Raw genomic sequence first — 16,597 nt, 5'->3', positions numbered from 1 at the left:
TTCTATGTAGCAGAAGTTTTTGCAAATTAGTTGGACCTTGGAATGTCAAGTACTAGGTGTAAATAAGGTGTTAGGGTGCTACTTCCCAAGGTGCTATATGCAGAGTAATCAACACAAAACTAAAAAAGGGGAAAACGTGGTTTCTTCACAGAAATTGTACTATGAATAGCAGACTTCTTTGGCATTCTTCCTGTATTCATCCCATGAAATTTCAGCAAGAGTGATTGACTCAGTGACTATTCCTTGAGACAGTTCAGTCTGAGGAGTGTGGATAGTCTTCATGTGGCCTGGTATTCCACTTTTGTGGCTCTTGATACTGCAAGTAGTTCTCCTAATACCCCCATTTTTATTTTTTATTATCATTTTGGGGTGATTTGAGCCCATAAAATATCCAGAACACCCTCCAAATGTATGAAAAAATGAAGACATCCTACCCTCCGCTAATCCCTAGAATGCTCCCAGTCAGCATTTTGGGAGGTTCTGTGAAGAAAAATTGAGGTATTTTGGTGCATTGGAGGAATGGTGCCATGGGAGTCCTCGATTAAGGGGGTCTCCTTAACTGTTTTCAAGTATCCAAGTCATGAGGCAAGACCAGAGCATTTAGAACAGTGGTTCTCAACCTGTGGGTTCCCAGATGTTTTGGTCTTCAACTTCCAGAAATCCTAATATCTGGTAAACTGGCTGGGATTTCTGGGAGTTGTAGGTCAAAAGACCTGGGGACCCACAAGTTGGGAACCACTGATATAGAATGAGAACTTGTCAAAGGGAAAATGAATGGATTGGAATCTAAGATTCCTTGAAGTCTCACATTAATCTTTATGTTGAATGTCAGATGATGATTAGAAAACATCTTTTCAAAATCTCCCTGATACAAAAGGCAGAATCCATCTTTCAAATTCAAGTATAATTCAATCTATACTGAAATCTGGGTTATAATAGGTTCAATATAAAGCTAAAACATTGGAAGATAAAACAACAAAATAGCCTTGGCAGGAATAGTCCTTGGAACAGTGTTCCAGGTTCTGTAAAACTTGGTTATAATCAGATTTTTTTCTAAAATAATAATATTGTTTTAGAAAAACAAACCAGTTTTACACCCTTTCCCCATATAAAAGACCGTTTTTTAATGTTTCACTTGTATTCTTTGTTCTTCCAGAAATGTTGAAAGGCTTTCCTATGGGGACAGGCTTTTAGTAACTACTGTTACTCATTGCATTTTGAAATGAAATATAGGTATTTTAAAGAGAACTTAACATATATAAATATAGATACTATCGGATTTTATTTTTATCTGTCCTATTTTCCCAGTGAAAGTTAGAAGCAAATCCTGTACTATGCCAAGTAGCTTTGATTGCCACTAACTTGAGGACAATTGATGTCTTCTAGTCTGTGATTCTAAGAATCACTTGTCAGGTCAAGATGGCAAAATAAGCATTGGCCAACCTGCCCCTTTCCAGTTTGGGAATTTTTTAATATGAATATACCATGAATAAGTTATTTGCCCTTCCACTGTTTGAGCCCCTCTCACATAGCAAAATATTGATCTAAATCAATAATATTCAAGTGCTGGTGCGGCGGATTCAAATTTTGAAAGGATATATTTCTATTACTCAAAATAGTAGGATATGTGGCAGATAGTGAACCTTTGAACTTCCATTGATATAAGATAAAGCAAACGGAGATGAAGATGCTGCACTATTGTGATATACTTTAAGTGGGGTCTCAGTCTCTGAGTGGTTTGCTGCTTCATTGGTTAAAATCCCATAGCCCAGGTTTGGGAGAAAAGGGCTGTGCCTGAGAAGGTTTTCTCCCAGGTTTGGAACTTTTATCCCCTATTTACCTTGTAGTAATATTTGTAATTTATAAATAGTAGTTGTTATGCTGTCAAGTCAGGTTCAGCTTATGTTGACTATATTAACGAGAAACCTCCATGAGATCTTTTTTAAAATTAGCAACACATCTCAAGTCTTGCAAGCCAAGGTCATGGCTTCCTTGACTGAGTTAATACATCTTTAACACAGCTTTCATCTTCTCCGACTTGCTTCTATTTTACTAAAATTATTGTATATTCCAGAGTTATGTTATATCATGTTATGATGAATCCAAAGTATGTTTAGTTGTTTGGTCTTCTAATGAAACTTGCTTGTGTTTTTGGTGGTCTTTTGTATCTGCAGAGCTCTCCTCCACAATCCCATTTCAAATGAGTTGGTTCTTCTGCTGTGAGCTTTCTTCAGTGTCCTTTCAAACTGTTTATATATAGCCATGGCTTGTATGATTCTGACTTTGTTATTTGGTGATATAATTTTACACTTCAAGATCTTATCTAGTTCCTTCATATCTTCCCTTCTAAGTTTTCCTCTTTTGATGTTCTGTCTCTGAACTGTATACTATAGGAGCCTCCGGTGGCCTAGGGGATAAAAGCCTCATGACTTGAAGGTTGGGTTGCTGACCTGAAGGCTGCCGGGTTCAAATTCCACCCGGGGAGAGCGCGGATGAGCTCCCTCTATCAGCTCCAGCTCCATGCGGGGACATGAGAGAAGCCTCCCACAAGGATGGTAAAACATCAAAAAACATCCGGGCATCCCCTGGGCAACGTCCTTGCAGATGGCCAATTCTCTCACTCCAGAAGCAACTCCGGTTGCTCCTGACACGAAAAAAACCCCTGTATACTATACATGTTGTGGTGGAAATTGTGGAGTCTGTGAGTTACATATGGCCTTTGGAGGTCCTATGATCCCCTTGGTCACACCAGACCTCCCTAAACACTTGCTTAAGCACACACACACACAATTCTGTTTTCAGCAGAAGAATGCCTTTAAGGATTAGGCATTGTCTTTAAATACTCTTTTGTAGACACCCCAAAATATATAAAATCTAGTCCCGAATATGCCTCAAAAGGGCCAGAATCTTCCGAATTATGCTGGCCTGAGATCTTCAAATAAATATAAAAAATAGAATGAACAAAACTTTTATTCTTATCATGAAGTGAAAACAATCTGAAGGAATGTCTTTTCAGAACTGAGCTGTATTCAGAAGAATGTCTTGGAGGTATAGTGGTCTAGTAATTTATACATGACTGTAGTGGTGAAGTGATAAAGATAAACGGAGCAGACATAAACAATACTTAATGTCATTGGCCCATGGAGGGAATATGTTCAAGTTGTATTGTGCCAGTGCGAAATTTTAAAGCTACATGTGGACACAATTGCAAGGGATTATGTGTGCAATTCTCAGTGTAGGACCATCTGTGTTTTACAACTCATACCTCTTTTCAATTGGCTTCTGGAGTCTGCTGCATATTTTGCCTTGTGTGTGTGTAATAATTCTCAATTGAAACCACTGTGGTGTTTTTGAATTTTATTTCAGAATCAAGAAATATAGAGCTCAGAAAACAAACTAGGACTATTATTTTTTAAAGAGAAAATGTTGTGTAGTGTTGATAATATGAAACATGAGAAACTTGGCCCAGGAAGTGGATTTGGGGATGGTGTATTTTAATAAATGTCTTCTCTGTAGTTGTTTTATTTCACCCATCTGCAGTTAAAATTGAATTCCTGTTCAGATGTTATTTTTCATGTTCATAGGAGAATTGTGCTCAACATTTAATTGTTAAAATCAAATTAAAAATCTTTTAATTATTTTCCACTATTCTCTTGATAATATATATGTTGATTGGAAAGGCTGTATTTTGTCATTAAAGAAAACTGTCATTACCTAAATATATGTTCTGGAGTCTGAAATCTGCAATAAAATGAATGGCATAGAGAAAAGAAGTAAATGATGGAAATTAATGTATACGATGAGACTTCTTTTTGGTATTTCAAAAATTGCCGACAGCTTGTAGATTCTTATCAGCACAGTTCATTCAACCTTTAAATTGCCTCTCACATTGTACGCAGATTATCTACTGTGTGATCTGGAAAAATTATCCTAGAGTTATATGATCATGTTCTGGAGACAATATTATTTTATCTGCTTCTGAAAAAATTCACTGATTCTATTGAAATAAATGAATGTAATATAATAATATACTAGCATTCTCCTGGGTTTTTCATAGACCATGGAAATGTTATATAAGCTTGCTGGCAGGTAGTTAGATGAAAACAAACAATTGAGGAATATGAATTGCACTCTGAATGTTCACTTAGCTTAATGTTATATTGTATGCCACTACAAAGGTATAAAGAAATCATCTCATCTCCTGTAAGATATCATTTCTACTCAACATGTAATAAGTGAAAACCTCTAAACAGTTTCTCTTAGTTATTTTCTGGTTACGCAGACCTAGATTCTGTGGAGCAGTTAAACAAACCCATAAACAACTGCAAATCTGGAAAGTCTTGTAATTATTCCAATTGTCATTGATTCTTGTTTATACAGTGCCTTATAGCCGTTTATTTTCCCCAGAACTTTAGACAGAAGAAAAATGGTCTCAAAATCGGCCAACGTGGCAATAGATGCCATATTGGCTGATTTTGAAACTATTTCTTTTGTTCCCCAAGTTACATCACTTCTGATGTGCCTAAAGCACACCAAAGCAGCCAATGGGACAGCTGTGTGCATGGGTGTGGCAGGAGAATCCTTATCTCTTCCATAGTTGCCAACCCTTGACTTACACAGTATACAATAAATCAACACATTTAAACAAAACACATAATTTGTAATTTATTTGTTTATTTAATAATTTGATTTACACCCCACTTTTCTCCCAAAGTGAGACTGATAGCATCTAACAATGTATGGGCAGACTTCAGGAGGAATGAATTTTAGAAATACACAGTATTATATGTGAAATTGTATACAGACATGCCCAATGTTGAATGTTCTTTATTTATAGATTTTATATGTTTAACATTAATAGCCTAATTACACTTTAGTCAAATTATTAAAGAATAACATTAACAAATACATTTTAATGTGGGCCTCTGTACAAACACTCTCTAACGAATAGATAACATTTATTTTTATCTTATTCATAGCAATGGGACTGTATATCAATCATGTAAAAGGCTGCAAATGTCCAGCTTACAAACTAGCCTCCAGATCAAGCTGAATATGACAAGAACCATTGTAACTTCAGCTATTTATTTATTTATTTAAACATTTATATTCTGTCCTTTTCCAAAAGATTTCAGGGCAGCTTACAATAAAATCAATTTAAAACAACAAATAATTACAAAAGTTTTAAAATATTAATTTTTAAATAGTTTATCAATTAAAAACAGTCAATTTAAAACTGGTTAAAACAATCTTGAATAATATAACCACAAATCATATGCAGCCTGGATAAAATCAGCAATAACAATATGACATGAACAGCTATTTTCTACGGTTTCCATTCTGGTAAGAAATATCGAGAGCAAATTTTTATTTAAGCTAATACTCTCATTTATGTACATAATGATTTGCTACAAAAAGGTAATTGGGGTGAATGGAAATGAACAGACTATTTTGCCAGATGTAGCCATCATTGAATTCCAGTTATACTGAAACATGTGGAAATATTGACTTGCACTGGGTTTTCCTCTGGTTACTAGCAGAATATGAACAAAATAAATTAATATGTATGTCCTGCATCTTTATCTTCTATTCTAACTAAAGTTCAGTGGAAAAAAACACTTTAATTTTTTATTCAAATGCCAAATTGTGCTACCTTTTTTGCATCAAGTAGAATTGCATCGCCTAAGGCTGCAATCTCAGAGAGGTTACATCTTGCATCCTTTAGAATTTTCATGAACTGCTTTTTGATTGGATGCTGTTTAATAGAAATGAATAATATTTTCTTGACAAAGGAATGTTGTTATAGTTTCACAATCTACTATAAATGTTGCTATTAGAATCCTAGGGAGCTTATATTTAACTAACCTTTAACTTTAAGCAATTTGGATAAAATGCTTGGAGGTATAACTGAGAATCTCAGTGGAAATTTAGGGTATCTGTTTTCTCACGAGATGGCATTTTGTGTCAATATTTTAATTTGGTAGTCTTGGCTTCTTAGTATATAATGTTTTACTCTCCAATTCAATATGTGTGCACATTTAACTTGAAGCCTCCAGACAGCAAATAAATAAATCATACAGAGTCAAATCCTTAAGTGCGTTGGTTCATTTAGTCACAAGACTGGTGCCGGAGGAGCCATACTAGGTTTTATTGGATTTTCCATTAGTTTCTTGTGCAGGAAAATATCTTTGTAGGATTCCTGAGATCTGCAAGCTGTGATCCTGACAAAAACGCTACACTCAATTGTTTTCCAGAAAACTCACTGAATTTCATTTAGAATAAAACATACATGGTATTTGTGGTTTTTATTTTTATATTTTTTTTTTTCAATTTTTAAAAGTATTTAATGGAACTAATCAACATATTCAGACAATTGACATAAGTGGCTTTCAGCAGTAACTTCAATGTTGTTGATTTCTTTTTTTTTTTTTTTGGTGAAATATAGATTTATTTATATATATATATATATATATATATATATATATATATATATATATACGTACATACAAATAGAGACATACAATCTTGATATTCCACATTTACATTACCTGTAGTTCTCCCCGATCCCGCCACCTCCCCGTTCTCGCCCATAAACTTATTCTTACATAATGTAAGGGTACAGAGATACTATATATATTTATATCCCCTCTCTCCCTCCCCCCCCTCCCCCCTGAGAACAGTTTACTACTCTTTACCGTACTAATTATAGTTGTTCAATCATAAGGATAATCTTATTTAATTCCTTGTATTTGTCTTTCCCCTTTATCCTAGAGATAAGGCCCTTCCATTTTGCCTCCCAGGTCATCTTGGTTTGGCCAAACTTATAATAGCTTTTCCTTTCGCTAATATAATCTTGAAGTAGATAATCAGCTAAGTATTTATACCACGTTTTTATATCCCATTTTTTTTGGTCCTTCCATCCTAGGGCAACTGAGGCTTTGATTGCATCTAACATATGTTTTATTATTTCCTCCCATTCTTTAAGTTCCCCATTGCCTTCTAATTTTTGAACAAAAAATTGTGTTTTATTCCATTCTATTGTCGTCCCCAATAGCTCTTTCATTTCCTTCTTAATTATATTATAGAATCTTTGAATTTTTTCGCATTCCCACCACATATGGGTATATGTTCCAATTTTCCCACAATTATGCCAGCATTGTTTTGGGTGGGTTTCGGTTATATAAGCCAATTGTATAGGAGTTCTGTACCATTTTGTAAGTATCTTCAGTTGCATTTCCTTAATCTTTAAATATTTTATTTTATTAATTGATTTTATCCATTTTTCTATTTCTCTCTCATTGCAATTCAAATCCTCCTTCCAGATTTCTATCAGGGTGTATTTTGTGTTATATTGTTTTTCCATAATTATTTTATATATGTATCCCATGATTCCTTTCTCCTTCTCTACTTTCCATTTTATTATTTTATCCAAGTCTGATTCTGGAGTCTCCTTATTCTTCAAATCTGTTATCTTTTTAGACAACCCTCCCCATTGTAGCCAATTGCCCTGTCCACATTTGTCTTTTATCTCCTCCCATTGTATAACTGTTCCGTCGGATTTAAGTAAGTCCTCAATCTTTGTTATTCCATGTTGTTCTAAGTTCTTTATCATATTGCGGTATAGCTGGGGTTTTCTATTTTCTAGGGCTCCTATTGGAAGTTTGTCTATTTTATTTATTGGAAGTTTGTTTTGCCATTTTCTCCAACATTCCATTGTTGAGGTCAATGGGCCTCCTTTTATATTTTTTAGGTCTTTATTGCCGATTTTCCCGATCAAACATGATCCGTATTCCCATCCATTCATTAGTTTCTCTAATCTGACCCATCTTTTGGGCTCACCAATGTCCAATTCAAGTAACCTGGCCAATTGGCAGGCTTCAAAGTAGTTTTGTAGGCAGGGAGCTCCCCAGCCTCCGTTTACTTGTTGCGTAAAGAATACTGTGTTAGCAATTCTTTTCTTACTGGCGCCTATTATCCATGTTTTAATCGAATTGTCCCATTTTTTAATTATTTTTGGTGGAATGCTGAAAGGGAGGGTCTGAAATAAGTATAAAAATTTAGGTAATATCATCATTTTGTAAGCCTTCAACCTTGTTGTAATGTTCCAATTCCATTTTTTCCAATCAATAATTTGTTTACTTATTTTTTTCCATAGTGGATTATAATTTATCTGGATTATATTATTTAAATTTTTAGATATGTGAATGCCTAGGTATTTTAACTTCTTTCCCCCCAGTTTCACCCCTAAAGTAGATTGGGCTTCTTTTAATTCCTTCCAGGTCAGATTTTTATGCAAGATTTCTGATTTTTCAATATTAATAACTAGGCCTGAGATCGATTCAAATTTTTTAATTACTTTTTTTACTGCCTTTACTGAGTCATCCATTGTGCCTATCAGGACTTGAAGCCTCCAGACAGCAAATAAATAAATCATACAGAGTCAAATCCTTAAGTGCGTTGGTTCATTTAGTCACAAGACTGGTGCCGGAGGAGCCATACTAGGTTTTATTGGATTTTCCATTAGTTTCTTGTGCAGGAAAATATCTTTGTAGGATTCCTGAGATCTGCAAGCTGTGATCCTGACAAAAACGCTACACTCAATTGTTTTCCAGAAAACTCACTGAATTTCATTTAGAATAAAACATACATGGTATTTGTGGTTTTTATTTTTATATAAAAATTATAATCATCATAATTAATATTGGAACATGGATTACAGTCTTTGATTTGGGTGTTTTGAAAACGGAAAATCATTCGCTTTAATCATTGTATTTTATTGCAAGAAATTGATAGAACTGCATTTTTATTAGATGTGCCTCTTGATGAGAGCATAACAGAGACACCATTTGCTGCTCTTGTTCAGAAAAATGACTTTGATGAAACATTCATCTTACGTTATAATGGCATCTATAAAATGAATTGTAGGAAGAAGTTAAACATGTCACGTCTTCATCAAGGTATTATATATTTAATTTTTTGGAAATGGAAATGAAATACTGTGCATTGACATGTAGCGTTTCCCTCACATTTTCTTGGATCTTGCTTCCATAGTTCCATGCCTGAACGTATGTCCTTCACATTAGACATATAGCTGCTGACCTTACTCTCAGATCTATGTTGTTCAGTACTTCTTAGAGTCTTTTTCTGACGATTATTGATTTGTCTGATGCATAGTCAAGTTGCTTGCTCCCTGGATCAATATCTGTGTAGACTGATCAACATGATTTTTACCCTTGAGTGTGTCTTGTTCTCAGATCCAGCCCCCCTGTCCCCCAACTGCATTTTACATAGGCAACAAAGACTGTAGCCATTACTCAATACATTTCTGTATTTACATTTCAGCTTACGTATTGTATAAAGACAAAGCTTTCATGCCTATGCTATGGCAAGCATTTCGGCAGGGGGCTGAATGGTAAATCCACATGGGGCGTTGTTCCAGGCCAGTAGTACCAATTGTCTCGTATAAGAAGTACACAATATAATACATCCACTACTCTGCTGTATTGCCAGAAAAGATCAATTCTAGTCGTTGGTCTGTCTTTCATGAAAGCCAAGTAAACCCTGAAAAAAAAATCTAAAAATCCTAGAATTCCCTGGTACACAATACAAATATCAGTCTCCCAGAACAACAGCTCTATGCAGTTTTGTCTGTTGTAGCACAATACTTACTTCATAAGTCATTTTATTGTCAGAAAGCAATGTCAGAAATACTGTTTTTTAAAAAATAAAATGATATACTGTTTTAATAAGACATGAAGATATTTTTGTAAATGTCTAGTTAGGGCATTTCTCTTACTGACAGTCTGATAAAATTCAAAACTTTACCATCAGTTTGAACACAGGAGGCACCACTTTGATCTCTTTTTAAGAAGACCTACAAATTGAAATGTACATATTTCTCTGTAGACAGATTGATGTCAAAGAACTGAGAATTCTTAAAGCAGACAGCATGGTTCTGCTATACTGTTGCATAATATGCATTGCTGTAAGATTAATTTGTGTATACTTTCTGAACCTCTTGTGTTTGGTTAAATGTGTGTAAGAACCGAAGACGGGATAAGAGAAGTATCATAAAATGACAAGGAATTATACATCATTGTAAGAGGTGCTGTGTATTAGATTTTGTAAGATATTTCCAAGGAGATGCTTGTGGGGGAGGGTATTTTGTTTTGCTACTTGATATTTTTTATGACCTTCAAACTTGCAGGCTGATATTTAAGACCTCAGAAATTAGATGAGTTTTATTACAGCAGTTACAGTCTTCTTTGTCTTTGCTGCACCATATTTCCCCCATAACTTTAATTTATTTGCAGGTATTCTTACTTACCCAAAGGCCGAGTCACACTAAATCAAAGGTAGGAGGCTCGGGACCCTCTAGTTCAGTGGTTCTCAACCTGAGGTCCCCAGATGTTTTTTGCCTTCAACTCCTAGAAATCCTAACAGCTGTTAAACTGGCTGGGATTTCTGGGAGTTATAGGCCAAAAACATCTGGGGACCACAGGTTGAGAACCACTGCTCTAGTTGTTGTTGAACTGCAACTTCTGGAATGCCGTCCCCTTGGCTATGTTCACTATAGCAATTGGGTTTCACAACTAAACAACATCTGAAGGGTCCCACAGTAATAATAATTTTATTTTTATATCCTGCCACCATCTCCCCAAAGGAACTCAGGACAGCTTAGAAGCGGGACAAGCCCAACAACAACAGATAGCCAACTAAAAACACATTTAAAAACATAAACATATGGCAGTCTAATTCAACAATTAAAAAACAGTAAAGTATAAAAACATCATTAAAATGAATAAAAACAAACCTCAATAACCAGAACCAGGGATATGGTGGGCAATTCCTGCCCTGAGGATAAGTTATTATTCCTTACTAATAAGACTGAATATAAACATGTGGCATATATATCTGCTACTTTTCTCTTCCATGCATCTGAACAAAAACAGGCCAGAAAGATCCACAACGACAGCTCTCGTTACGCCCAAACTAGAGTCAATTGCCTTCATGCAATCCAGGATTTAGAACTCAACATTAAATCATGATTTAAAACTGGTTTACAGTCCTGACATATTTGGAAGTCAATAACTATGGCTCTTGATTCAAATCATGAGAATCTTTGGCTACATGCAGCTTCCTGATTGATTCCGATAGTAGCACAGAGGGAAGAGCAGAGCAGGAGCAAAATATATCTGAGGGTATTACTTATATATATCTTGAGTTTGTAGGGTTAGATTTGATTGTTCAGATGTAACCACACAGGATATATAGCAGACATCCTCAAACTGCAGTCCTCCAGCTGTTTGGGCCTCCAACTCCCAAAATTTCTGACCATTGAACAAGTTAGCTAGGGCTTCTGGGAGTTGGAGGGCCAAACAGCTGGAGGGCCACAGTTTGAGGATGCCTGATATATTGGCTTAAACTTTATGTTAATTTTAAATCTGATGTTTTTACCATGTGTGATAAAAATATATTTGTGTATCTTTAATATGTGTCCTAGTTCTTCCATCATGGAACTCAAGGTGGCTTACAACAAATTGACACAAAATAACACTACAATTCAATTATGGAAAATCACTTCTTATAGTAAGAGCCATGGTGGTGCAATGGGTTAAACCCTTGTGCCAGCTGAACTGTTAATCTGAGTGTTGGGTTGCTGACCTGAAGATTGCTGGTTTAAATCTGTGAGATGAGGTGAGCTCCCATCTGTCAGCTCTAGCTTGCAGGGACATGAGAGAAGCCTCCCAGCTAATACATCTGGGTATCCCCTGGACAGTGTCTCTGTAGATGGCCAACTCTCTCACACCAGAAGCAACTTGCAGTATGTTCTCAAATCACTTCTGACACAATTTTAAAAAACCCTTATTATACATTCAGATATTTATTTTTCCAGTATTTATGATGGTATACATGGATGCATTTTTCCTCTACATGTGTTGCCTGCTTGCAGGAAAGATATTTGAGTCATGTATTTTTATTGTAGCACTATATTTCATTGCTTCTCCATCACACACTTTTCAAAGAACTGATTGCATCTTATATAAATAAATATTTTTTTCTATTGGTAGTAATGAAATTAGTGACTAGCATTAATGTTCTTTTCAACAAGTTATATTTCTGATTTTTGGTGTATTGTTGTATGCTGTGTCTTTACTTATATGTAAGATAGATTCATAATGTAATCATAGCTAATTTTACTTCCACAGCTGAGCCCACTGTTGAGAGATACTGTCCTGAAGAAAACATACAATATCACATTAAATAATCCACTTTTGATTCAAGCATACAATTCTGCCTTCAGATATGTGCCAGTCAGATCAAACTTGCTATGTGGTCTCTGTACACCCAATGACCCTGACCCAAAAAAGTGAGTATAGCAACCTTTTTATTTATTTTAAAATTGGTATATAAGTTAGAAATTGCAGTGCTATTTTCCCCTATGAAATGTTGTTTCCCAAAACAAAGCAAACTGTTGACCCTAAAAGATCTTTTATTTTAATATGTGAAAAATACATGAATTAAATATCAATGGATTTTTTCCCCGCTAGCTCATCCTTTACCATGACCATGATAAACAAACCTTTCCGTTAGAGATGCTGAAGAAGACTTTATTTCACCTAGTGGGCATTGAAAGAAATTTTTAGGCACTGTTGGTTGGACAAACCAAGACAAATTTCACTATTAGAAAAACATTAAAGAGCATATCAGTACATAGATTTTACAAAAGCATAGAGCATTAAGATGCAATAGAAAGAGAATATGATCAAGACATGTTATTAGAAGGAGAAACAAACCCATATTAAATGTGCCATCCTTTTGTGTTCTCTTTCCATACAGGCCAAATGAAGTCGTAAATAAATCCTAATGAAGGTTACCTTGGGAAGAAATCCATTCAGTTTGATAATGAGGTCAATCAACTGTTCAAATTAATCATATTTACCTCAATAACCTTCAAAAATCTAAAGAAATGCTCCTAAAAGTATTTTTTCCTCTTTTGAACTTCTCTTGATAGTACCAGGGGTTTGTTTTTTTTTTTTTTGCAAAATTTTCCCCCATCATTTAATACATTGGTCTTTTACAGATGTATCTCTCATATTTTCTTTACATACATACTGAATAACATTATTCAGCAAATTAATCTCTGTATTCATACTGTAACTCTATTTTTTTTTTTACTTTCGTATTTGTTTATATAGTTCAGTGAAATTATCTTAGTGTGTCCATTTGGGAGTAGAACCCAGTTTAGGAATATCTCAAAGAACAAAGATGTCTATATATCAATTACACATGGATATAATTTGAAGGATTACATGATACCACCTTGCATTTTACTATTGTTGTGCTGGTAGATAAAACCAAGCAACATATGAAGGAATATGTTTTATCAATTTCTGACCTGAATACTCTTACTCTTATTTATGCGAATTCTAAATTTACCCCGTCTGTTCTATACAGTCAAACTCCTCTTTTTCTCCAGTCTGTAATCTTAGAATTTGTCAGTGTGTCCCTGCTTTTGTTGATAGATAGAACTTCTTACACAATGTGGTTAGTTTCTTACAGCTGGGCCTCCCTTTGTCTTAATTTAACAATGACTAAATGCTAATATTTAGTCAAACTATCAATGGACAGGGCCATTAAGGAAGCTGAAACTGGAGAATGTGCATAATTTCAGCTCTGGAGTGTAGGCTCAAATCCAATTTTATGTGGGTGGTATATGGATGCAAAATGCTGGTCTTAGCGAAACACTGAAAGCTAACTACCAATTAAAAAGCATTCCGCAATATATCATTGCTATATATTCAGCCATAAAATGTCTGAAATTCACAGTAACCATTGATACTTCTTTTATCACATCCTAATAAAGACTCTTCAGAGCTACTAGATCACATCCTATTATGGAGTCATTTGTGGCAATATTCACTGTATGATATACGCTGAATGGCATGATTCATGGCCGCCTTGATTCAACGTGCAGTTTTAAAATGAAAACAAAAATTTGCAGTGGCTGAAATGTTTTTAAGCATGCTATTTTAAGTGCAAGCCACTTATGAAAAGAAACATTTTCCTTGAAAATGTCCAAGGCAAAAGAAAAAGGAAAATAGGACACATTACTCACACACATACATTGCTGTTTGTGATCGTCATAAAAGAACAAACAAAGCCAGAAATCACATTATTCTCCCAGTTCCGTTAAGTTATTTGTTGGATGCTTCTGTCACGGCATTCCAGTCATCAACTATTTCTGGTTTGTCCTCATATGAGCCCATATTCTTAAGTTGACAAGAGGTCTAAATAATTTGTTTTCTAGAGAGTATTTCAGATGAAGCAATAGTGGCAAACAAAGCAATATTGTGGAAGTTTACTATGCTCAGCCAATTGCACTTATTGTTTAGGAAGTTTATGCAGTAGAGATGGATAACTACAGCCCATGGACTGCATGAGGCGCCAATGAATCACTGAACTGCCTCTCAAATCATGCTCCAAGCAAGGGAAACCCCTAGAAATGAAATCTGTGTTACTTCAGATTTAATTCGCAACTGATTTTCAAGGTGTTATGGCCTCATAGTATCTGCTATTGTTACACAGCTACCATATACAGAAAACACTCCCTGACTTCAGTATTTGCTTTCAGTAGTCTGATCTAGAGTAAACCCTATTAATTAAAAGACATTACTTAAGTTTTGATTTGACGGCTCAGCTGATTAAATGGATGGGTTCCTTGAAATATATTTCTTTAATAGAAAATTTGCTACTATAGAGAAGTCTAGAGGTTGAAGCGTATGATACTAGCTTTTTTGTGACTAGGTTAGGATAGACCAGAGATCATCTATCTTTCCCTTATCTTTTTTTAAAGAGAAAGATGTACAAAAAGAGAAGGTGCAGTAATGTCCCATGGAAATGAAGTGTGTATAGGTATGAGCACCAACAGAAACCAAGTATAGGCAAGATGTTGTAATGTTGAAACAACAAAAAATTGGACAAACCAACCAAAAGAAGAAGAAGAAGAAGAAGAAGAAGAAGAAGAAGAAGAGGAGGAGGAGGAGGAGGAGGAGGAGGAGGAGGAGGAGGAGGAGGAGGAGGAGGAGGAGGAAGAAGAAGAGAAGATAGACTGACCTGCCTTTGGTGGATCTAGGGCCCCTTCTACACTGCCATATAAAATCCAGATTGATTTGAACTGGATTATATGGCAGTGTAGACTCATGTTGTCCAGTTTAAGACAGATAATGTGGATTATCTACTCTGATAGTCTGGATTATATGGCAATGTAGAAGGGGTTTAGGAGGTTTCTCAGTTGTTCATTACATCTGTAATGGGCTGAAAGCTTACAACAAACATTTTTTACTTTGTGTACTGGAGAAAAGTCTGAAGAGGAGAACTACACCACAATAGTTCTGTTTCTGTCATTGTTGTTGGCTTTGTTGTTGTTGTTGCAATGTGTTCTGTATTTTAGTAAAAACGTACTACCTATTTTAAAAAAAGAAGAAAATTTGCTACTGGAGGCACAAGTGAAGCAGAAAAAATAGAGATTGTTTATGCTCCTGTGAAAGCCTTTCAACCATGACAAATAATAATAATAACAACAACAACAACAACAACAATAATCCATTATTTATATTCCACCTTTCTTTCCAAGGGACTCAGAGTGTATTACAATATATAAGCAAACACAGGCCAACATTCAGTGCCTTGTTACAATGAGACGCATACACAGACAAAGGCAAAGGCTTCTCCTTTCATTTCCGCCCCTGAGGCAATGCTCATCTCTAGCTTTAGGAGAGGTGCTCTTCTCCATTTCCAAGCTAAGCAGCCTGCATTGTAACCTCCTGGTCGTGAGGTATGCCTTCGTGTAACAACTGATGGATTTACTCAAGTTCAGACCACCATTGGGATTTAGACCTGTGATTTCGTAAACCAGATTTTATCTGTGCTTTGTTCTGATGGATGTCTGCAACACTGATTAATTTTCATCACCAAAACAAGCTATTCCCTACTGTAGGTTTAATTCTGAACCATACTATGAGAAATACAGAGTCTATGTAGCTTTTGTATTTTGAACCCTGCAAGCAGAAATCATAGCAACACTGAACTGAAGCTATTTATACGCCGCCATATAATCCAGATTATCAAAGCAAATTATCTGATTTGAACTGGATTATGTGAGTCTACACTGCCATATAATTCAGTTCAAAGAAGATTTTATATGTTAGTGGAAGAGGGGCCTTAAGCAACTATTTTTTTTATTTTGTTCCATCACACCTTTATATGAGCAAAACCTTGAGTTTAAATGGGCAATCTACACAGATTAGCAGAAGTTTTTTTCTTCCTCAATCATTAGTGCATGTTGTCTGATTGGACTGAAGGACAGAGTTTACCATAACCCAGGGGTCTTCCAGACAGACCCTATATCCCAGGATCTGATCCCAGGTCTTCTGCTTTAAACTGGACTATAGGAGTCCGCACTGTCAGATAATCTGGGATAAAAAGAAAACCTGGGATTAGATCCTAGGATATAGGGTCTGTGTGGAAGGACCCCCTATTAGATGAAGCTTACACCATGAGTTTATTTCACATTAAAACATTCCCTGTGATATTT

The 16,597-nt window shown here is 35.4% G+C and overlaps 1 protein-coding gene across 1 annotated transcript in view; it reads left to right on the top strand.

The window, feature by feature from the left end:
• stpg2 (sperm tail PG-rich repeat containing 2) overlaps positions 1-13,886 on the top strand; it is a 273,557-nt gene extending 259,671 nt beyond the window's left edge. The window contains exons 13-14 of the mRNA XM_008117887.2: positions 12,210-12,370; positions 12,841-13,886. Of these exons, the coding sequence (XP_008116094.1) occupies positions 12,210-12,370; positions 12,841-12,868 (189 nt within the window). The 3' untranslated portion in view covers positions 12,869-13,886. The remainder of the gene's footprint in view (positions 1-12,209; positions 12,371-12,840) is intronic.
• The last annotated feature ends 2,711 nt before the right edge of the window (positions 13,887-16,597 follow it).

This window comes from Anolis carolinensis, chromosome 5, assembly GCF_035594765.1.
Source record: "Anolis carolinensis isolate JA03-04 chromosome 5, rAnoCar3.1.pri, whole genome shotgun sequence".
Taxonomy (NCBI): domain Eukaryota; kingdom Metazoa; phylum Chordata; class Lepidosauria; order Squamata; family Dactyloidae; genus Anolis; species Anolis carolinensis.
The sequence above is the reverse complement of the archived record's forward strand: the minus strand, read 5'-3'. Positions and strand labels throughout refer to the sequence as shown.